The sequence below is a fragment of the Anopheles darlingi genome, chromosome 2 (assembly GCF_943734745.1).
Source record: "Anopheles darlingi chromosome 2, idAnoDarlMG_H_01, whole genome shotgun sequence".
NCBI classification, from domain to species: domain Eukaryota; kingdom Metazoa; phylum Arthropoda; class Insecta; order Diptera; family Culicidae; genus Anopheles; species Anopheles darlingi.
The window spans coordinates 32,985,964-33,009,171 of record NC_064874.1 but is presented as its reverse complement, the minus strand read 5'-3'; the positions used below and the strand labels follow the sequence as shown (position 1 = coordinate 33,009,171).

The 23,208-nt window shown below is 49.3% G+C and overlaps 2 protein-coding genes across 12 annotated transcripts in view; one reads left to right on the top strand and one right to left on the bottom strand.

The window, feature by feature from the left end:
• LOC125949106 (uncharacterized) overlaps nucleotides 1-23,208 on the bottom strand; it is a 317,531-nt gene that overhangs the window by 72,610 nt on the left and 221,713 nt on the right. The gene's annotated exons all lie outside the window — the stretch shown is intronic.
• The window catches only part of LOC125949115 (low-density lipoprotein receptor-related protein 8-like), a 208,292-nt gene that overhangs the window by 111,549 nt on the left and 73,535 nt on the right, over nucleotides 1-23,208 (top strand). The window contains exons 1-2 of one of the 11 annotated variants that reach the window (XM_049675837.1): nucleotides 5,754-5,966; nucleotides 7,183-7,593. The exons of 6 other annotated variants lie outside the window; for them this stretch is intronic. In XM_049675837.1, the coding sequence (XP_049531794.1) occupies nucleotides 7,401-7,593 (193 nt within the window). In that variant the 5' untranslated portion in view covers nucleotides 5,754-5,966; nucleotides 7,183-7,400. Of the gene's footprint in view, nucleotides 1-5,753; nucleotides 6,053-6,964; nucleotides 6,982-7,137; nucleotides 7,594-23,208 lie in introns of those variants that run through there. 4 more of the 11 variants (XM_049675834.1, XM_049675835.1, XM_049675833.1 and 1 more) reach the window with 4 other exon arrangements.

The following is a 23,208-nucleotide window of genomic DNA, read 5'->3' as shown; positions in this document are numbered from 1 at the left end:
CTCAGCCATCACTGGGCGGTGCCCCCGTCCTCTTCATCATCACCGAGCCCCGCAGCTCGGCGGTGGTACTGTATCGTTCGTCAGTCAGTCGATGCCGCGTCCCCCCACGTCGGGCTTTTCTGGTTTACCACCCCGTGCTCTGTGCCGTAAAGCATGCGGATTGAAATGTCAAATTCTTAGGCCGACAAGTTATGAGATTTTCTCGTATCTTCCTTCCTTTCCGCCTCACTTTCCCGGCCCTACATTGGAGCGCGTTTGCCACATTGCGCCCCGTTTTGAAGTGGATCATTGGAATGGAACGGAACGGAAGCCAACGACCAGCAGCGCAATGTTGTAGAGGTTGATACCAGCCACGTTCGGTTAGGATATTTTCCGATCAGAGAGGTTGGGCTAGATTGTTAAAACATCACTATGTTACGGTGGGGTGGTAAATTTTTGGGCAAATATGTATTAAAAACGAACCACCGACGGGCGGTGTCATCGTCGTCGTCGTCGTCGTCATCGAACGAAGTAAATTTGAAAACTTGCGTTTCGGATGTCGTGGCAGGTTTTTGGTTACGAACATGGCTCTCGCGCTGATCAGGGCCGCCGGTTGACAGCCTTTATCCCAGGCATTGGAGTACTGAAATGGATGTACCTCACAGGACATCAATATGGGCGCCATCCTCGGCGAACGCTGACACATGTTATCCGTCGTTTTTGCTCCATTTCTTTCGTTCTCTCTCTCTCTCTTTCTACTACCTCAAAACACTTCAGCGTCGATCTCCTGCTCCGGGAGATCCATTTCGTGTGACTATGATTAGCATATGTTGGCATAAATTACCGGTGAATAGGAAATTTAATAAGCAACAAGCGGCTGAGCGAGCTCGGCTCGAGTGAAAAGGGGTGGGGGGGTGTTCGTGGACGGGAAGTAAAAAATGGACGAAGATGGCGTAACGGGATCTAGGGAACTCCTGGGGGGGGTGAGTCTCTCTCTGAGTGAATATTACGAGCCTTAGAGGATGAAACACCTGGAAGCCATCTCGCGCCAGGCGACACAGGTGATCTCCAAAGGGAATGTAGAAGTAGCAGCAACAGCACCAACATCTCGCTGTGATAGCCGTGATGGTCGTGCTTTGGCGGTGCTTGAACCACGTACGACCGTGTGTGTGTGTGTGTGTGTGTGTGCACAAGGGAGTGCGCGCACGTGCGACACACACACACAGGAGACGGCGGCGTGCCACTTTTGGCGTGAATATTTTATGCGTTATCACCGACAGCGAGCGGTTCATCGACAACGACACAAACACACACTGTGAGGTGAGGACCCAAGAGCCACGGTAGGGAGGGAGAGAGAGATTCTAAAACCATTTGGTGTCGCGTCGCGCTTTCGGCTGAGAAGTCCTGGGGATTCCTCTTCCTTTCTTGAAGGATGTTGTAATGTGTTCTAGAAATATGTTCTGGCCCCCTTTTTTTACTGTCGCTGTATGTTGCAACAATCGTTTTTAACAACCCTTTTTTCTGTTATAGTTTTTTTTTTGGAAAATGCCTTGTGTGTACGCTACGATAATGGCAAAAGAATAGAACTCGAAACTATCGAGCATCTTACACGCGCCATTTAGTAACACAAAATGGTGACGGAGCGAAGAAGTGGTTCTCTGGGTTAATGACGCTACGACACACACCGACTGGCATGTCACGGCACATAACCATCATACGCACGTGCTCCTATTTCCTCCTGCTGCCTGACACGTTCTTTGTTTTCTCTCCTTGTGTTTTTTTTCCGTTCCAGGTAAACTTCCCGTTACAGGTGCTTGATCTTATTAGTGCTAGAGCTTGAGTGTGTGGGTACTAGGAACCACCACCATCACCGCCACCTAACCATTGCGTGAGTACAAGAGATTGTGGCCGGAACGCGGAGGGGAACCGGCGACGTCGACGGGATGTATAAAGTGCGGTTTGTGCCGAAAGCTCACCAGCAGCGGCGGCAACGGCGATGGCCGCGTTAACAAGCGCACAACCAATGGCAACGGTAACGATAGTAACGGGACACTGTGGCACTGAAGTTTATTTCATTTTGACTTTCGGTCCTTCCGGCTGGCACGGTACTAGAGACAGTCTCCTTGTCCTTCCTTGTGGTGGTTGTTGTTGTTGCTTCTGCTGCTGCTGCTGCTGGTGCTGCTGCTGCTGCTGCTGCTGGCAAAAACGGGAACTCCGTAAACCACCGAAACGAACCCAATACAACAACGACGGGAAAAGAAAAGGACGAAACGACGAAAAACGGGACGCGAAAAAGAAATGCCCTCGCACCTACGCGCGGAGGGGAGGAGGGGAAGGTAGAGGAGGGCTTGACATTGATTGAATTTCCTGTTCCGTAACAGATAATCCCTGTCCCTCGGCTTCCACGGGTCTCATCCGGCCGTTCTTCTTCGTGAATCACCTTGTCTGCTCCGTCGCCCGATCCGATCTTTTCGTTCGTGGTTCGGCTTACCGGAAACACCGGGGAGGAGGCGGTGGTGCGCTCACCGACCGGCCGGTCCGAGAAGTTGTTTTATGGATTTATTAAAGAAATCGAACAGCACGACGGACGGTAAATGTAATCATCATCGCTCGCTCGCTCCCTCGCGCGCTAAGAGCTCGCTGCTGAGAGCTGCTAAGAGGGCAACCGGGAAGATGAAAGATCAAGGGGACGGCGACGGTAGACGGAGTGGCGGCCGCGGCAGCGGCAGAAGAAGCACCGGAAAAGTTTCGATATTAATGATGCCTCAACACATGTCCGTGTGCCTGCCGCTTGCCGGTGGAACTTTTAGTCGGAACTGTCACCCTGTCTCTCGCTCGTTTCTTGCCTCCCCAGCCGCTGTCGGATGCCGTTGTTGTTTTTCCTGTTTGCGTTTCGATTGCTTTTCGCGTGGTACGTGGAGCTAACTTTTTTTTGCGCGTTCCCGTGTTCCCGGGGGCTGCTAACTTTGCAGCGCCGCGTTCCGGTCCGGTCCACCGTGCGTCTCCATCGGGCGCAAGAAGGCGCCGCCGAAGAGGACGAAGAATGAACTTTTGGTCGCGTGCGACGACATGCGTTTGCTGAAGTCGTGAGGTCGTTGTTTTGTTTTTCGATTTCGTAATTTTGAACCCAACCCGGAGGCACCCTCGTACTCGTATGACGCTGGTGGTGGTGGTGTGGAGTGATGGCGAAACAACCGTCGTACGTGCCGACATGCTCGAGGGAGCTTCCGACGCGATAAATGCCAATCACTTATCAGCCGACCTCAAAAAAAAGCTCATCATTTGTCATCGACAAATTTGTGCCAGCTCTCGTTTCCAGTAAGGATTTTTCTGTTTTCTTTTCTCCAATGGGCTTCACGGGCGATATGCCAGCTATTTTATTTGAGTTAATTTTTTGCGGAAAACAATTATTCTATTTTTTTTCTTCCCAAGCCTCACGAAACCAAATAATGTGTATGATTTTTTTGTAAAAACAAAACACCTTAGTATCGTTTCGAGGCTAGGAATTTAATTTTACCGGACCACACAAAAAAATGTAAAAATCAAATATATTGGCAACATGCCAGACCACTAGTGGTGGAACGTTGCAGGAGAGATTTCACGAAATGTAGTTGATTTTTTTATGGAAATGGAATGTAGAAAAACGGGAGGAAAATTCCCGCAAACAACGATTAAACCATAAACCAAGCATTTTAATTAATTCAACATACTAAACCCCCGTCGCGAAAGAATGAAAAAAATAAAACGCGGAAAATCGGCCGGAGTAGTGAGCGACAGGGTGAAGTGATTGAAATGAAGTGAGCTACTTCCATTCGGTGAGAGGAGTGAATATTGATTGAAGCCTGAATAGCGTGCTCAAACGTCAAAGTCATCCTTTTGGCATCAACACACTCTAACATGCATGCGCTCGGAGTGTAACAAAAGGACATGATGCCAGCGTGTGCGTGTGTGGAAGAGGTTCGCGAGTATATACGGGAGCATGTGGGTGTTTTTTTTTTTTGTTACGTTGACTACACCCCCCACACGCAGATGACAGTGACACCTAAGGTGTGGCGTTGACAAGAAACCCCATCGATAGCATGGAAAGTGCGCTAAACAGAGAGACAGACAGAGAGCAAGAGAGCGCTCACAGTACGGTTGCTATCGCAACCAGAAGGATAGCAGCGCGCCTCACTGTGAGTGGCTCACTCACCACTGGAACGAGCGAGATGAGGTGAGCTTTCCCGGAAAACTCACTCGAACTAAAACGGGGTTTCCACCTAAGGCAGTGTGTTTACGCTGCGTGTGGTCTACACCACTACCACCGTAGCAGCGGCAGCAGGTAACATTACAACATCAACCGCTGAGAGCAAAAGTGGCTCACGTTTGTGTAGGTCAGTGAAAGGTGTTCAGGAGTCTGCTGGTGGTTCGCTCCATCCATACCATCCGGAAAACAGGTTGTATCTGCACAGCAGGCCGTTGACAACGGGTTTGCTTTGGAGCAAGAAAATGGAGGAAGGCATTGGGGGTTGGACAACTGGCTCGGTAGCTCGATAGCTCACAACCCCACCTAACCGTACGAGTTTCTTCAATCAATCGTAGTAAATGTGCGATGCAGTCCGTCTGGTTATCAATGGGAGACGCTGCTGTCTATAGCCTTCTTTGGTGGATAATGAGATGCGATGCACGGGTTTTGCTTTCTCGTTTGCCCATCTAAAGATCGTAATGATTTCTCTATCGCATTTAATGATCACCGGTGCTCCCGATAGGCACGTGCGATATTAGGAATGCTCCGTTGGTTTACTTCAATCAATAAATCAATGTGTCATGGGCTTTCCTTGATTCGAAGCGGTCTAGCTGGATAGTGGGGTATTGGTTATTATTAACAGCTTAAAAAGACGGCATCTTATTATTCCTCTGCTCGTTGGTAGCAGTAATACTCAGAAGACCGTCAGCCCGATTGGGCACCTGCTCGTTCTATAAACTATTGAATTGAGTTCACATTTCAGGTAACATCAAAGGCATTTTGCTTTAACTCTCTTGAGTGTGGCAGGTCAGTCTACCGAAGTAACATAATGTATCATGTGTCACACGTTTGTTGCAATCTGGATACTTGGATGCACAGCTGGTTGCCAGGTTGCCGTTCCCGTTGGCTATTTGACACCACAAACACCTTACACCAGCTGTTTCCAGAGCTGCCTTACCATTAGTTATCACACTCCAGCATATTGTTTCCTTTAATGATACACGAACGCACAGCAAACCGGATCCCTCCGACCGTTCAGTCTTCGTCGTCGTCTAACCAGCTGGTTCATCTTCTTATCTGCATCATACGGTGCCCCACTTCCCATCGCTGTCTCATAGCTCTATTGAGCTGGTCGAGTGAAAGTGATTCAGTTCACTCGTCCCGTCTCACTGGAAGTCTTTATTGGAGCTCACACGAACGCGCCTTCCAATGCGTAGGAGCTAGCGCATAGTGCTGATGATTCGCTCACTCTCATTCGCGGAAGCTGGAACACAGATGGATACCCTGGACGAGGCACATACCCCAAAGAGAGCAGCTGTCCAGGATGCGAATCGATTGCCCGATCAGAGCCCGAGAGCCATAATAAGGGGTGGAAGCTAGACGTAATAGAGAGTCCATGGACCACGAGCATGATAAGAAAGAGAGATAAGTGGAGCCAGAGAGAGAGAGAGAGAGAGAGAGAGAGAGAGAGAGTGCGAAAGAGAATCAGGTCCCGAAACAAGAGAGCCTTGAAAGAGGGAGCACCGAAGAGAAGCATGATAAGAGACCGTCGCCGTCTGTCTGGCCGATGCCGATGGTGTACGCTCCCCACTCTTCGAGCCCTTGGAGCTCTGCCCTTTAGTGGTGATCTGCGTGGTCTGGTCTGGTCTGGTCCAGCCAGCATCCAGCAGCCCGTCAGTCGCTCAGTACACCCGTGCCGTGACACACACATTTATTGGCTGGCCCAGCTTGCCTGCTGCGAGTGTTGCAGAAAAAAACATCCGTCTGTCTGCATTTATTTGTGTTTCCCTTCGCTCGAATTTGCTCAAACCATCGAGTACTATCGAGCGAGTCTTTCGCAATTACTAGGTAGTGTTGGTTGTCACTCACTTGCCCGAAGGATTATGGAAACGATTTATCAGTGGACCATCCCGTTTCTTCTTTCGGTGGAGCAACATTGAATCAGTGGGGTGGTAAGGAGTGTAATACCGAAGGAGGACGCCCAACAGAAAAGGGCGCCAAAAATGCCTCGCCTCGACGGCATGCGCCGCGGCCAGACTGAGTGCCTGGATGTTTACCTTCGCCGCGGAGCATCCGTGAAGGGCTTCTGAACGAAGGGTGGCAATCCGCATAAAGCGGTGACGTGCAGCTGTCGCTCCTGGCTGCGCCTTTTCGTGCGCCAACAGCATTCGTCCCTTCAGCAGTGTGTCTTGTCTTGTCTAATGAAATTAATCCCAAAAACCAGCAGCTTCCGGCTGCTCCCAGGTGCTTCTCATCCAGTGAATCCAAAGGATCGAATCTTAAATTCCTCACCTGAACTTGTGCATCCTAACGCTTTGGTTTTGGTGTGAACATACTGGTGTTCCGTGTCCTAGCGGCCACCTCCTTACCGAGACTGAATTTCCCAGAAAAGTGCCATCGAGCGCGTGTAAATTTGCACCCATTACCTCCAGATAACACTCTAGCTGCGGAGGCTGCGAAGGTGCGGCCAGAGTGTGTCCGTCGCGTTGCGTCTGCTAACGACAGACTTAGGCGCCATTGGCGAAAGATTGATTAATTTTGTGAAAGTTGTCTGCTCGCCAGCTTGCAAGCGCGTAATCGCAACACACAGAGCACCGAGCGCAAGGTGCCGGAGATTACGCGGGGACCGCCGCCGGTGTGCAATGCAGAGCGTATGAGATAGAGAAGAAAGGGGAAGGGAGGAGTGTGGCACCGTCGAGAATCCGGGCGCCAAACGCGCACACCGGGGTCATTGCAACATTAAATTTGATAATATTCATCAGCGCAATCAGCGGCAGGTCGGTCGTTTGCGAAACAGTTCGTTCGCCAAATTTGTTCCGAGCGCGCGAGGCTCCGTGCTCGCCGCCCTGTCCGTCGCATCAAGTGCAACATATTGCGACACGGGTTGTTTGGATTTAACGGCCTTTGCTGATTCGCTTCGTTCTTTTTTTTAGTGATTCCTTGCACTTTTGACTTCTGACACTTGAAGATCATTCCAGCTCATCAGTGAGTGTGTCCATCCGTGTGTTTGTGTTTCTGTGTTTCTGATTTGTGTTTGTGTATGGTGTTCCGTGGTGGTGCTGTGTACACGTGTCCGTGAAGTTGGCCTCCCGGCAGGTGGCCTGTGGCCTTTCGGGAGTTTCGGTGGGAATTCTGGTCTGTCGCCCGCGTCATCGCGTTTGAACTAAAGAAAGTGTGTGTGTGTGTGTGTGCAAAGATGCGTGTGATGACCGGGTTAGGTTTGGTGTGGTGTGTCTTGCTGCTGACCTACGTTCAGTCAGCTGTACCGGTTCAGCCGGGTTCGACGACCACTTCCACGACTACGCAGGCCACCGTCACGGTGGCTTCGCTGCATCCTACCATCCGCCGTCGTTTCGATCACGATCGACTGTTTGCTGAGAATTATAATGGTAAGACCATTGGTGTCGAATTTTAAGTTTTAAGCAAATCTAGTCCAAATGCAACTTTAAACTTAAAATGCGATAAGTTTCAAATGAAACAATCTCGCTGTGCTTCGACGTCAAGATTAACAAAAAAAAAATTGATTCAAGTACCTGTTGATAGCACAAAGGACGCCCTTCCATAAGCCTAACAGGATATGCTTTTTCCCTAGTTAATTCCTAGTAATAGAACAAGGGAACTGAAACAATCTCATAAGTGTTTTTCGAAATTACTCTTCAAATCCTAATGTATTCAATGTCCATTTTCCCAACAGCTTTTTGTATCACTACCTCCCAATTGATTAGCAAGAATGACTCTACGGACGAAGATCATACCCAAGGCACACATCTCAAATTTATGTCTTTATCCTTCACCCCTACGGTGAGCCCCCGCCCCCTAGTAGTTCCCCTGTCTGTCCGGCCTACGGATGTCTTGATACCCTCTCACAGAACCACAATCCATTGGCCATTCTTGAGCTCAAAGCGCCACAGTTGAAGGGGCCACAACTTGTTTCGAATCGTTTTGTTGCCTCCTGTTTTACTCCAAGACGTCCGGTCGGTCGACAGAGGTGGTCTGTTTCTCTTTCTGCTGCTTGGTGCCAGATAAGACGTTGCGCCAAAAGTTCATGTGATGGAAAGGGCAACCACGGTACGTACGCGCCACAGTGGAGTGGCCCCAATCTCTGACAGACAGGGAGGGAATTGATACAGCAACGGCAACAATACTCGTTGCGTCGACGGTTGCCATGGTGTTGTTGTTGGTTGGTGCTCGGTTGGGTTGCTTGGATTTTCCTTCTATCTTCTTTCGAGGAAAAACTTCATTTCGAAGTCCGAAGAATCGAACTCGACTCCACCAGCATCAAACCACCGAAGGCATACGAAGTTGTCGGGAATCCGAGGTGGAGGGGAGGAGGCCAGCGCAGTAGTACACGCGCACGCACGGTGCCCTGGCCTGCCGATAGCCACAAACCCGTCAAACTTCAGCAATGAATTAATTCGTCAAAATCGAAAAACTTTTTTATTAAAACAAACACACCACAAAGCCGCGTCGCCACCGGGGCGCTTTCGCTGCGGATATCTGGCTGGCTGGCTGGCTGGAGGCGAGCCAAGTTTGACTGCGTCTCGACAGCACCTAAAAGAGGGGCCAGGACGGGACGCGGACCCGGGGATCACACATACGGGGTTGGAATTGGTTTTTGGTTCGAAGGCATTCGGTGTTGTAGTTGGCGTTGTTGCTGTTGCCATGCAGACCTCCGGTCGGCCATGTTTTGTGGAGCTTTGTGATCAATCTAACTTCGAGCTACGCTTGTGCACGACGTAGTGGAGCAGACGCTTTAGCCAAAGTCCTTTGCGCTGTCCTTTGCAGACGCAGGACGCATGTTGACCGTCGTAGCGGCGTCGCCACCGCAAGTACCGAGATGGTGTTCGTGTGCGTGTGCCAACGTCTCGATGACATCGACAACAAATCACTTCATCAAAAGTGATTAGTCATGGCACCGTCGGTTATCCAGGGGTCCAGGATTCCGATCGAGCTGTACTGGCCAGCGAGACTGTGTGTGTGTGTGTGTTAGATCATGGATATTGGTCATCCATCTTGACGATGGCGACGGCTACCAGGCACACGAGTCAAGCTGGTGGCGAGATGAGTCCAAACTTTAGCTTGCTCCCTGCCCCGCTCGCCAATCGACACCTACTGCGCCTTCCTTTCGCTTCCTTTGGCGTGAGTTCCAAGGTTTGTGGTTTTGGCCCGCGGTTGCCGTTGCTGTTTTCTTTTTGTTTCCTTTTTGGGCTCCATCACCGATATCGAGTTGGTTGGTCAAGCGAGCTCAACATCAAACAGTACAAGGCCGTCGGCGGGGGTTTTAGTAGCAATTTTGTTGTTAAACTTTATCTGATGGTTTTTTGAAATTTGCACAATGCCTGTGTGTGTGTATTTTCTGGAGCAGATAATGTAATCTACCGTTATCTCCCTCGCCTACCACTGCTTGTTGCCATGTTACCATGGTCGTTGGTTGGGAAATTTGAATTTTACATTAACTGTCCGTGCGATCAGTCGCTTGATCCCTCCCGCCTGTTTTACCTTGTAATGATCTTGTACAGATGCTGCAAACGGTATAAAGACATCACAGAGCATAGAAATAAGTGGACTCCTCAGAGCCGTCGTCCTGTTCGCTAAATGTCCCCGGTTAATATCTAAACTTCCGCAGCACAACGATTGCGAGGTTGGAAAATCGAACAAAAAAAAACCCAAAACAAAATGGAAACAATGCCGCAGCTGCATACCTCTCGGTTTGCCTGATCCGGTCAGGTTAAACCAACCCCGGGCTAAGGTTATGATGGTAAACACTCGCGGCACCTCGGACTAACTTTTCATATTTCGTCCAGCTGGTTGATGCGAGCTGTTCCGTTACGAGAAAACTTTTACCCTTATCACTGGCAGACAACACAACCGTCCTCACGCCAGTCGAAAGTTTGGTCCAATGGCCCACAACAACAACAACAGCAACAGCAACCAATAGCCAACACTACTGTGTCTACTTCCGCATAAGTTCTCGCCAATGTTCCAATGTTACCTCCGTTTTGCAACAAATTACCAAGAGTCTAAGGCATGGTGGTGGTGCTACTGCTGTCATGTGAACCTTGACCAAATTCGTATGAAAAGCGACAAAATTTTCCAATAAATCTCAACCAGCGAGCAAGCGGAAACGAATCCAAAATCGGTCCGTTTACCAGCAATCCCGCCCCAGCACATCACCAGGTGAGGAGACGGGTCAGACGGCACGGACGGAGCCGATTTCCCCGGTGACCAATTGACGAAACGCCATCACGCTTTCGGTGCTGCGAGCTCGTGATTGCACGAATCTGTCGTAAATCTATTTCCACCAGGATTTTCAATTCAGCAGGAGTCGCACATTCTGATGCTGGCAAAAACGAAAGAGAGAGAGGGAGAGAGGAGTGCTTTTAGACCGCGATGATGGGGCGAGGAAAATGGAAAGTAATTCCTTTGCTCCCCCAACCAATTGCTGAACACAATGGGCGCGAAGTGCAATTTGTGCCAGCTACCGACTCCTACCTGCAAGCACAAGATTGCATCAGATCAGACGACGACGATGGCGACGATGGCGACAATGGCGACTATGACGACGATGGCGGTGACTTCCCCGTTCTCCTTCCTTTTCGTCTTCCAATACAACGAACCCCGTGGCAGTAGGCGATGGCGTAGGGCGACGAGTCCAATGTCGCTCACCTTGCAGCCAGTTAATCACGTTCGATTAAAGGCGTTGACGATGACGGTAGCGATCGGTGGAGACACAAAGGGAGAGGCAGAGAGCGAACGGTGCAACGTGTAAAGCGTATTCTTGGAGGTCCAGCACACTGACATCGACCTGGCGCTCGGCACCTTGGCTACTCGGTGTCCCGGTTTAAAAGCGCTATTACGATGGCCACGACAACGACGACAACGACGACAACGCGGACGACGACAGTAGCAGGTCCTCTCGCCCAGCAGGTCGTTAGTGTAAACTCATTGAGCATAATTGCATCTCACAATGCTTCACCGCGTTCGAGGTGCGTGTTCGCGGTGGTTGCTGGCTTTCAAGTAGCACCTCTCTCACTGTCTCTCTGTCTCCGTAGATCTGCTTCCACGGAAGCGCTTTCATCGCTTCGAATCACGAGGCTGACGCAACGTTCCCATCGCAGTTGCCATTGCACTTCTGCCTTCTGCACGGCGGCGCTGTTGCATATCATTTGCACCACGATGTTGCGTTCAACAACGAACGCTCCTTCTTCGGAGCGCTCCAGAGAGTTCTGTTCGATCGAACAGACAGCTCAATTACTAATTTTTCTCCTCCAGCTAATGTAGGAACCCGGCGTCCCTTGCGGGAAGTATCAAGGACAGAAAGTATGCAACGAGCAAACGACGGAATGGTAAATAGTCCTCCTTAGTTTGGAGCTCCATGGTTTGCTTAATGTTTGTCTGTGGCTCCGGATCTCCGGATCGCGTCATCCCAGGAACGAACGGGATCGAGGACACCCCATTTCCCCATTGGTCGTCCTTCTTTTGTGCTGCTTCGATTCCATCGAGCTCATTCCGGTGTAATGAACTCTCGCAGGCTTCACCGCCTGCCCCCAACCCCTCGGTCGTGTTATGATATGAATGTCATCCGATGGCGCTCATCCAATGGGTGGGGTGGGGAGGTGGGAGGGGGGGAATTTCTCATCATCATTTCCATCCCGCTGCAATCCACTATCCCTTCACACACTCATCCTTCTCCGTGTCGTCGTTCTTGTCCACCGAGGGGAGAATACTGCGAAGCCATTTAGTTGGTAATGGATTCATTTGTTCGCCTCTTTCCCTCTCGTTCTTGGCCTTTTCTTGTTGATCCTGATCGATCACCTATTGCCTGGTGGTGGTACAGGCACTCGCCCATCCAGCCATCGTGAGAGGACATTTTTTTCCTTCCGAAAGAAGACGAATTCTAGAGAGTGAGAGAGAGAAAAAACGGAAGCGGAACTTCCGGATCCCGGTGCGGTCGTTTCGTTTTCTCCTCCGTCCCTCTTTTTTCGGTCCGGCGAGGTTGATAAGTGGAAAACTACGAAGGTCACTATCATTTATTGGCGGGGCGTGACTTGCGAAAGTGCGACAAGACGAAGTGGTTTGTAAGAAAACGGTGCCGGTAAAATGGAACGAGGTACAAAAAAAAAAAGCTCCCCGGAAAATAGATATATAATGAAATCGCTGCCATTATTGTTGGCGGCGGCAGTGTAGTGCCTCCATCGCCTCCTGGAAGCTGCCCGTTCCCTTATTATAATGCTGCTGCTGGATAACCATTCACGTGCGGGAAGTGCGCCTCGTTCGTATGATTTATTTCAAAAGTTTTTTTTTGCTCTCCGTCTCGCTCCATCACTGCCAGGGCCAGGGCCATCATCGATAGCGCGCCACGGGTTTGGGTCATTATGAGTTGTGAACAAGCGAGTGGTGTAATGCAGTCGATAAAGTGGCGATCGAGAGTTCTAAAAAGGTGAATCAAGTTTATCGTTCCTCGTCGTCGGTTGCTACCGGAGACAAACTTTCAACATAAAGGCAGGTGTCCTGGAAGGAGGGAAACATCTTTTGTTGTTCTTTCAATCCCGCCAGTTTGGAGCTCAATTAAGATGGAAGTTCGAGTACCATAATCGTATATCGCTTTACATAATCTGGTTCATATAATCAAGTATGCAAGTTCATAGTATTAAATGCTGTATGGTCTCTCAAAATGTTCCACAATTCAAATGTTCCGTTAGCACATGCTCGAAGCTCACTATACGGCACGGAGTATCCCAAACCGTGCCCTTATGCCACAACTTACGACAATGCACGAGACAAATGTGTTTGATCGCAGTTTTGCGCAAGAAATCTCATCGTAAATTTAGCAATCCAAACCCGTAAAGTAGTTGTCAAAAAAAAGACAAAGCGTAGTAGGGGCGTTACGCGTGAACGTTACGCGAGCGTGAACGTTACAGGGATATAAACAGGCGCGAAAGGCGCCGAGAGATCAGTCAGCAATCAGGAAGAAAAGTGGACTAAATTTGAAGCTACTACTCCTACCACTCCTACAGAACTTTGCTCAGAACTTTGCTCCAAACTCTTTCCCGAATTGTGAGAATATATGAGAATAAGTTGAAAGCTATCAAATTGTTCGATTTCTTCTGGCGACTCAGTTGCGAATGCAACAGTAGTACTGCCTGGTACACTCAAAGGATAGCACTACCATCTGGCGCCATACCGGTACTTCGCACATTCAATTGAACCCCAGGCAGACGGCCAATGACACGAAGAGGGGCACGATTTCCCCTCCACACTCGTGTATCCTGCAGCTTCGGCAACATGTGTCCGCTGCATAGGATTAAGCTTTTAATTTGCACAAAGCAGGCGCTCGAATGCATAAATCAGTACTTAAAGCAGCTTTCAGTACAGAACGCCCGGGAGGAGAGGGATGTCTGCGTGGAATGCAGTGAGGAAACAGTGCACCGAAGCGAATACTACTACGTGCGCCCGTGCTCTCTTTCGGGCACATCTTGCTGTGTCGTCGTCCATATGTCGCCGAGGCCGTTCACCGGTGGACCGCCCGGTTTGTGCGTAAGGGAGAAGAGTGAGAGTTTCTATCCTTGCCACAGTTGCCTCTCTCTCTCTCTAGTTCTTGTGGTGGATGCGGTGCGCGGAAGGGATAACGATCCGATTTTACGACCAACCGCAACAGAAGCTGGCCCCATAGCTCTCGAATCAACAATTTAATGCCTTCGGATGTGCGCTTCCTTTCGGTTTACCGGTATGAGGGAGAGGGTGGCCACCACCAGACCGACCGGCAGTGGGTCAATGTGTTTTGTAGGTTTCATAGGACCGAACGACGACAAATTCACACCAGAGGAACCAAACCAACCAACCAAAAAAAAAAAGGAAGGAACAAGGATTCATTTTCCACTCGGGTCGCTATCCCTTGTCGGCGGTCGGTGTTTTGTGGGGTGAAGAAAATGAAAATTGGGCGCGCACTACCCATGGCCGAAGGGAAACGGAAGGGGGGCTCTGGCTGCTTAGCGTGATGCTGTTTATGAATTCTATTACCCTCCGGCTACCATGCCACTTTGCCCATTTTGCATGACCCCACCCCCCCCTCCTCCCATAACAGCGTGTACCTAATTCCGTACGAGAAAAAGGGTTTGCATGACCTTTTTCCTCTTGTTGGGGGTTGTTGAAGTGTTGCCTAACTGATCCTCGGTCGCTCTCTCTCTCTCTTGTCTGTTTCGGATTGAACTCTCGGTGAAAATGATGTTCAATTTATCATTTGGGGCAAGAGAAAGGAGGCAAGGGAAGGGGAATGTTTGTTTATTTGGGTGAAATGCGTCTCTTTCCGTATACATTTATATTTCCTTATAAACACGTTTTAAGTAACGGTTTTCGGCATGCTTTATAAGGTCTAATAAGAGAAACGTTTCCAGTAAATTTATGGGACTAAAGTAGAACCATTTGAAAATGTAAAAAGTTCTATTTTAAAATAATTGTTAGAATACTCCATATGCAATGTGTTCCTTTAAGGGGGGGCTTTGGTTATTTCGGGTCCAAAAAAGGCTTATTTTTGGCGATTTTTAATGAAAAAACCATTCTACTTAATTTTTTCAAGTGTATGTCATATAAAACTACAACTTTTCAAGAATATTTGGTTCCATTTTGTGGAAGATTTGATCAAAACTACGTTCATGGCATCCAATCTAGAAAGGCAAGTTTGCAAAAATGTACTTTTTGCGGTGCCCATCATAGCCACGTGCCGGGTGATCAGAAATACACAAATCAATATTCTTTTGTTAGATTATAAGTTTTTCCAGGTAGTCCCGTCGAGTTTTTGTTAAATTTTCCATTTTTCGATTTTTGTCAGATTTTTTAAATTGTACAAGTGATGCTTTTTTCGATATTGCCTCAAAAAACGGTACTTTACAAAATTAAAAAATGATTTTAAAAAAAGTACTAACAATTTTTATAAAACCTCGACGGGGCTACCTGGCAAATAGTGTGCAGATTATATGTTCAAAATTTCATATCGATCGGTCCAGTAGTTTTTATGCTACGATGGACACCGACTTTGAAACCGCAAGTTTTGGGAATCGCGATTCAAAGTCGCGAGATGCTTTGAACCTTGTATGATAGGCGGATTTTCAAAAATCCATATCTTTGTCAGTTTTGCTTCGATTAATCCCAAAATTTCACACAATACTCTTGAAAGAATAAGTAAAAAGTAAATGGGAAGAAATAAAATAAAATACCGAAGCCCCCCCTTAAATGAAAGATATTTTTTGAGTTCACAATATATAAATTACATCCATATTTCAAATGTCTAACTAAGCGTTTTCCGAAATTTTGAACTCAAAGCACATTAAACATCGCATTCAGAAATCTTATTTTCTGAATTGTCAATTTTCCTTCCTTAAAATTTTATTTAAAATCTTGCTTTCAGCTTTCAAAAGTAATTAATCGCTAGATGCCTTTCTAAGCTTAACTTACTTGGATTTTTTTTATGATAGCTATAGCTTAAAACGAATATTCCCTCGAATATTTTTTTTTTTTTTACATCAAAGAGTTATATTTTAAAAGAGTTAGTTTGGATTCATATCAGAAAGTAGTAATGTTCAGCGTTCGGCACTTTTGTCGGTTATGGCCTTACGTTCACTAAGTATCAAAGCTGTTAAGGTGTACAAGACATATTTTACAAAGCAACACCGAAGACTTTTAGTTTATTAACCCAACACTGAACAGTGTCTAACACTCTAACCTATTGCACACCGTATAGCGCAAGTTAGTGCCGAGTTACCTAAACATAACCTCTAGTAACGCATGTGTAAACGATAAAATCAAACGTCAAAAACACTGCCGCTCAAATGCCGATTCACGTAAAACACGTGCCTGCAATCCATCGTTCCGCATCAGCTAACCGGTTAGCTCCGTTAGTCCGTGTAAAACCCCGCGGTTCAAATCCGTGGTCCGGATCCACAACCAAGTGCCTTTTGCATGAGCAACAGCAGCAGCAACAGCAACCGCCGAGCACACGGCGGCGAGTAAGAGCGAAAAACCATTTTCCATGGCTCAGCGAAGCTTTGCTGCCGTTTTTCGTATGAGATTGATTAAATTAGCAATATTTGAAGTAGCGGCTGCGATGAGGTGCGGTGCGCTTCGACGAAGCATGGCCCGTGCCCAGGCCAGGGCACGAACCTGAACGGCTGCTGACCTTTTACAACGCGTCTCGCCGGGCGCGCGATGGTTTTGCGCACTCCGGGTGTTTCAGTGCTGTGGCCATAAATTGCATTATCATTTTTCTCTCTCTCTCTCTGTTTACTTTTTTGGTTTTTTTTTCTCTCTTCATGTCTATTATGCGGGAAAGCATATTTCATGGTTTTTGTGCCTCCTTCTGTTTAAATGTGTTCCTTCGCTTCTTTCTTACATTCCGACCTATCGATAGCTGGAAAGCCGAAGCTTTTCTTGCGGTAGTCCCAAGAAGTGATTTGTGGAAATTACAACGAGAACCAATTAAAACCCTCAACCCCAAACTTATCCCTTACTTTGGAAGCTTGCTTGCGAGATTTACGGGTTCGCAAGTTCGCATACAAAATGCTGTGTAGACGGACAAGAGCCTTGATCGATCAAAAAAGAAGAAAAAGAATAAAACAAAACGCAACAAGAAACCGATGCTGTACGATAAAGCCAACGAGCCGCACCAATCATACATCATGATGGTTACCTCATATTTCGTATGTTCCTTTGTCCGCCGGTTCGCCGGTAAGCGGAAACGTACCCCGGACCGGGAGGATCATGTTACACGATCGTCCTTTTTACGACTTGTTATCACCCTTTGCGCCGCATCGCCGCAATGTAGCTACAGGTGTAAACGAAGGCTTTCTCCAACGATATGCCCGATATGCCGAGAACGAACGCAAGAACGAACGAAGATCATAAATCCTTTGCAGCCGATACTCCCGACAAACCAGACGACCATCTCCGACCAATCCTAATCGTCGTTGCGAGAGAGAGAGAGCCCAAGAGAGCAGAAGCGACGGCCTAAGCGACGGCGAGGAGCGCTACACCCAACGAGCACTTTGGGAACGAAACAACGAAATGGAACATAAGAAGGTCCCAACGGTCCTTTGCCATACCGGATAGGCGGACAGACGGACGGACGGGCGGACGGAATATTAACGGACAGCAAGATCATCGAGGCCACACGTGCGCTGGCATGCCCGGGAAGGCGCTCGGGGTGGTGAATGTGTCAAATTAGATTTCCTGGCCACCGTTGACAGTGCGTACCATGGATGTGTGTGTGTGTATGTGTGTGTGTGTGTGTGTGTGTGTGTCTGGTGACGTGACGCTCACACAGGCCTACGACAGAACGTGTTCTTCTGAAATTGCTTCCATCGGAGTCATCGGACCCGGCCGGAGCTGGTTTCTTTATGTGTCGAGTCCAAGGGAAGAAGGACGAACCGACGAAAACACGTTCACAAATAATGTGTTTCGGGGGGCATCGACTCTCCCCCCCTCCATTTCCCGGATCCGAGTGAGTACACGGAGCAACAGCTGGTGTTCCGAAGTTGAGGAACGCTGTTCTTTCCTCCCTGGCGCGCACCGGTCACCGAAAGGAATAAATCATCGGAGTCAGTAAAAGTTCCGCACTTAATAAACATTGCACTCGTCCACACAAAGCGCAGAAGCGAAAGGAGGGTGGTGAGTGAGTGCCTTAGAAAGCCTGACCCATGTTCTCTCACCCCACCTGGTAATGGCAAACACAACACACAAAACTCCCACAAAACCCACAATCCATACAGATGCTGCAGCAGCACAAGGAAAGAGGAGGGGTTAAGGGGGTTTTTGGTCGGTGTCGGAGCTCGACAACGCGAAGGTTCTCTGTTAACCATCAACCTCCTCGGCCCCCCGGTCCGGTCCATGAGCGGGCGTTGGCCAATTCTGGCACATTTCCAACGCGTTCTGGCTGCCCGGTTTGGTGCGCCGTCGGTTGTAACCGGCACATCTACATCTGTGTGCTGGCCAGCCCGACACCCCGAAAACCGAAATGAAACAACAAAAAAGCCGAAAAGTCCGTCCTGAGGCCGCCGGATCCTGCAGCAGCAGTAGCAGCAGGCTTGCCAAACGCGCCCAAAGCCCAAAACCCAAAGGCGATAATGTAACAATGTGCAATGTGTGCGCGCGCGCCACGGGGACGATGGAGATGAAGCCGCTACATGGCTGCGTTTGTTAACTTACATTACACACACACACACACACATAGAGAGAGAGCGATAAGCGCAGGAGACCCCTCCTTGCTTGAAGGGGTCTGTTGGCGTTGGAAGACAAATATGGTCTGGCCTGTGGAGGTTGGTGCAGAAAACAATGTTCTCCGTCCATTCGTCCCTCAGTACAAACATAGCCGCCGCTCCTCGGCATCTTCTCCACCTAGAATGCTCACCGGGTAGCGCAAGGGACCAATGTTACGATCACACCGAGGTCACGGAGAAGAGTACGAGATGCAGCAGCAGCAGCAGCAGCATCATTGGGACACGGTGCACGGTGGTTGAAATGATGGCGACCACCGATGAGCGCTCACGCCGTCTCTGCACTGTTAGTCGTCGACTGGTTCACAACAATTTTCGCAACATCATCGGATCATATCGTCATCATCACGCGGACACCGGGCACCACCAGTGTTACCGCTTATGGTCGCATCCAAGGCCTTGTCACCAAAGTGAACAACAATGTGGCCACAAGGCACCGAACCTGGACTTTTGCTAACTTCACGTGACTCGGGCGGATAACGCGCCGCCGCCGTAATGGAGATGAAAGAGAAAAGAAGAAGGAGAAGCAACCGAGAAGCATGTGCAGACCGCTGACCGCAGTTGCAGACGCACACTGTTGGTGTTCGTGGGTCCATGTCCTCGTGTCGTGTTGGAATGAAAAGTTGGTATTCGTTGCCGGTTACCATCACCGGCCCCAGCATCACCAGCACCGGAAGCTAATCTAGCAAAGCATGCGTAAAGTGTGTGTGTTCGGCATCGGTAACGCCCCGGGGGCCAAGCTAGGCAGTTCGTCGTTTGCTATAAATTTGCCGAAGCGAAACTGCGGTGACTAACGGGACTTAAAACGGTCCCGTGGCCGTGGCCGCGGCGTGTTCGGCCGTTAATACCCTGCATCAGCGTCGTGTCGTCATCGTCGTGGTGCAGGGATTTCGGCATCGAATGCCGGCCACTGCTACTGCAGTCCAGCAATCCTCGTGGGAATCTGGCCGACAGCCTTGCGCCGTTTATCTCAGTGGCTAGGTCGACGCCTGGATGTTCCAAAAGCTTTTCGCGAATCCACGCGAGCTCGCAACACGCAACGAACGAGGCCATAAAATAAGCGGGATCTGTGCCGGTGGCCAATCCGAAAGACCGATCATAACTCACCCGAAATGGGAGCCGATTTCAACCGGACCTTACTACACGCCAGTACCGAGAACACCTGTTCCCAGGTCCGCTGATTCCGTAGATCACTTGAGCGCGCTTCTCCCGGAACTTGCAGCAGTAGCAGCAGCAGGAACTGGTTCGAACTCTGGTATCGACACCGAAAAAGGGGATCGGAACCACCGCTCCGCTCCCCGGCTGCGAGTTCATTATACTTTCTCCGTGCCGCGACCTTGTGGTGTATCCCCTCGTTCCGTCAACCGGTTCTCCCGGGGTGGTGGGGGACATTGTTCAACCAGACCAGGAATCTTGACCACCAGCCGACCGGCTGGACAATGCACACCAAAGTTGACTCGTCATCGGCGGCAAATCTGGCGCGCTCGGTGTAGTGTCCTTGAGCTGCACGGGTCGCAATGCGCCATTGTGCGTGCCTTGCGGTGCGGTAAGGTGAACGGGTGATCCCGTCGATAAGTGATGACGATCGGACATCGATCGATCGATTTGCGCAACTCGCCGAACCGAACTGGAACCGCTTGATTACATAGATTAACGTTACGGTTGCACCCGACGTACGTTTCTTGAGTTTTTTCCCCCCATTATTTTGTCGGAACACGGGAGTGAAGTATCATTATGCGAGATGGTCGCGGTGGTCAGAGACACAGAGACCAAAACCAGACGCACGGGGCCGGTTTTTCATGATGCTAACCTTCCCGGTGTAGGTAGGACGCTGCTAATTGTAGCGTCATTACTAGCCTGCGTCTCGTCTCGATCACGTGCACCCGGTTCGCCGCCGGTTTGATAAACGCGGTCACGCGGCAGATGCTGATGATGCGAAGGAATCCGGTGAAGCGTCCCACAACAATCTAAAGTGTGCTCCAAATGCTGCAACAATCGGCCGCGGAGTGTACCGTAGTGTTCGGTTACGCTGATCAATATTTACGCGATGCCGCGACCCTTTTACGACGGATTCTTTTACAACGTCCCATTTGCAAATCGGCCACCAAATCCTTTATTACCCGAACTCTGAAGCCTGAATCCTCGACTACTACCGGAATCGAATCGAAGCGATCTCATTAACGGGGACGGACTGTTCGCGGTGCCGCTTCGGTAAACATTTTACGATCGTTTCTGGAGGCAAATTGATAAAGTGTAAATCGTCCCACTTCCCTTTGTGCGATTTGATGGCGAGCGACGATAAAGTTCGAGAGTTCGAGCACCAAATGGTCTCCTTTTTTTGGTGTCCTCTCGAGTAAACCACTCGCTACCACCTACCGTTCGCTCGGTACTTGAGTTTAATGTTGATTTAATGCTGTGCAGTGTCCTCTAGGTTCTCGAAGTCCCGTTCCTGTATTGTTTGCGGTGAATTGTGTTTGTCTCAGGGGGAGAAAAAAAACGGAATTCCCGGTTAGCGAGATAGAGATCGATAGTCCCAGGACAGCATCTCTACGTAGGTCATTCACTTACTGTGTGTGCGTGTGCGTGTGTGAAGAGAGCGAAAGGCCAGTGGCACCGGAGGGACACACTCGTTTTCTGGATCACTTAATTAAATATGCATTTGGAAGAAGGCCACAGGCACGCATGGCCTACCGTGGTCGGTCAGCAGCCAACGTGCTCATCAGTGACCACCACCAGCAGTAAGGGGTGGACTAACCGGACTCAAGAAGTCAATCAGTCATTGCATCAGCTATCATCTGGAGGGCGCAGCAAAATGAGACTGCAGCATCCAACTCACGTGCTGAGGCCCTGTCTGGTCACCGGTACGACGACGATGGCGACAACGACGACGACGACCGCTGTAATCGTGCTTGAAGAAGACGTGTGCGGTCCTTGCTTTAGCCATTGTTCATTACAGAGTCACCGGCGTGCTGCTGCTGCTGCTGCTGCTGCTGCTGGACACAAGGAGGGAACACCATTTGTAACCAGCTTTCTACGTCCGGATAAAACTCGTTACAACGGACTTGTTGTAGAGAAGCCTCGGGCCACACGGCCTGCCAAACAAGCGTCTCACGTCCGGGCACGTCTAGCGAGGCGAGGCTGGAAATTGTTAATTTTCTGCTTGAAAAGAGGAGACAACCCGCCGCCACCAGTACGCATCCCAAATCCCGATCGCCCCCCGAGCGTGCTCGATCCTCTGCGCTCTGCGATTTGGAAGGAGTTGCAGGCAAAAGGAAGCGACTCAACTGTCTAGCCGAGTCCGACGGTACGAGAAACTATTATTAGTGGATTACCGAAGATCATCGTTGTGTCGCAGCGAAAGAGATAGAGAGAGAGCCAGCCAGCCAGCCAGCATATGCTCGGTTGGGCAGGTCCTTAGGACCCCGTCCTCAGGAGAACATACGATGCCATCCTTTCAACGCCAGGACACTATTGTCGTCCGAATAATAACGATGGTGATGGTCCGGTGTAGTTGCTATGCTCCCTGCATTCAGGGAGCTCTGCTGGGAGTTTGCTGGTTTGGGGAATGAGCCGGGACTTGGAATGGTTTAATCCTAATGACAGTTATCAGTTAATGCGTCGTTCATACCAGGTTCTGAATGCATGGAGTCTAGTGTTGCACTTACACTTTTTTCCACGTTGCCAATCGATAACTGAAGGAAAGGAAAGCTTTTATCAAATCATCAACATAAAGCGAATGTACGTTCTAATAGCACTCTGAGGTAGTTCAAGAACTGAATAACGTATTGGTGAACCAGAAACTGTTGCTAAAAATGGAATGGCTGGAACCGAAAAATACATTTTGGAAACCAAATGTCCTTTTTTTCGCTCTACTGTATAGCATTATTGAATCTTAGTTCACTTTGGTTGCTATGCTGGGAAATATATAAAGCAGAGCAACCAGCTGAAAAGATCAGTTTAACTATATTGCTGAGAATAAACCAACACGTTACACGCTCTAAATTATTTGGAAATTGACATAAATACTGGAAATGCTCGATTGAAGCTTGAGAAGCTATTTCCAAACTATAGCGGGATAGCATTGGCATTGAATTATTTGAAAAATGTCCCCCCCCCCGCCCTACACTATTTGCTTTTAATTTAATCAAGTTTCCCAAGAAAAAGATTCTCACTTGCTGATAAAGCAACGCTCAGTACAGTGAGCACCATTTCTCGAAATACCCTACGCTTCACTTCAAAAGTGGAAAAGCGGGATGGGGGAATCAAACGCATAACCCACCACGATCACGACCACCACCGGCAGCGGAGCGTATCGTTGACCGAATCGATTCCATCAATTTAGATTTCATTCCAGGGCGGAGGGCCGCCGAACCCTTCTGCTGGCTGGCCCCTTTTTGGTGGCCTAAAGCGAGCGGGTTTTCGTCGTAAAATCCGCTTCACTACTTTGCCAGAGTCACTGGCAGAAGACATCTCATCTCGTCAATCTTTCCACTGCGCGCCTTTTAAGACGAAAGCATTTGAAAGGGGGAATCTCCCGGAGAAGAAGTCCATGAAGCGCAATCCCATGAATCCCGAGAAGCAGTCGTTGCGCGCCGTCCTGCATCAGGGAGAGAAGAAGGGAGACAGCGAGCGAGACGCTGGCAAAGAAGCCAGGCTGACACGGTGATGGAACGGTTTTTCGGTGCCAGGGCATTTGGCAGTTGTGGCAGTGATTGGTTAAGTTGGGGTTTTGCTTTGAAG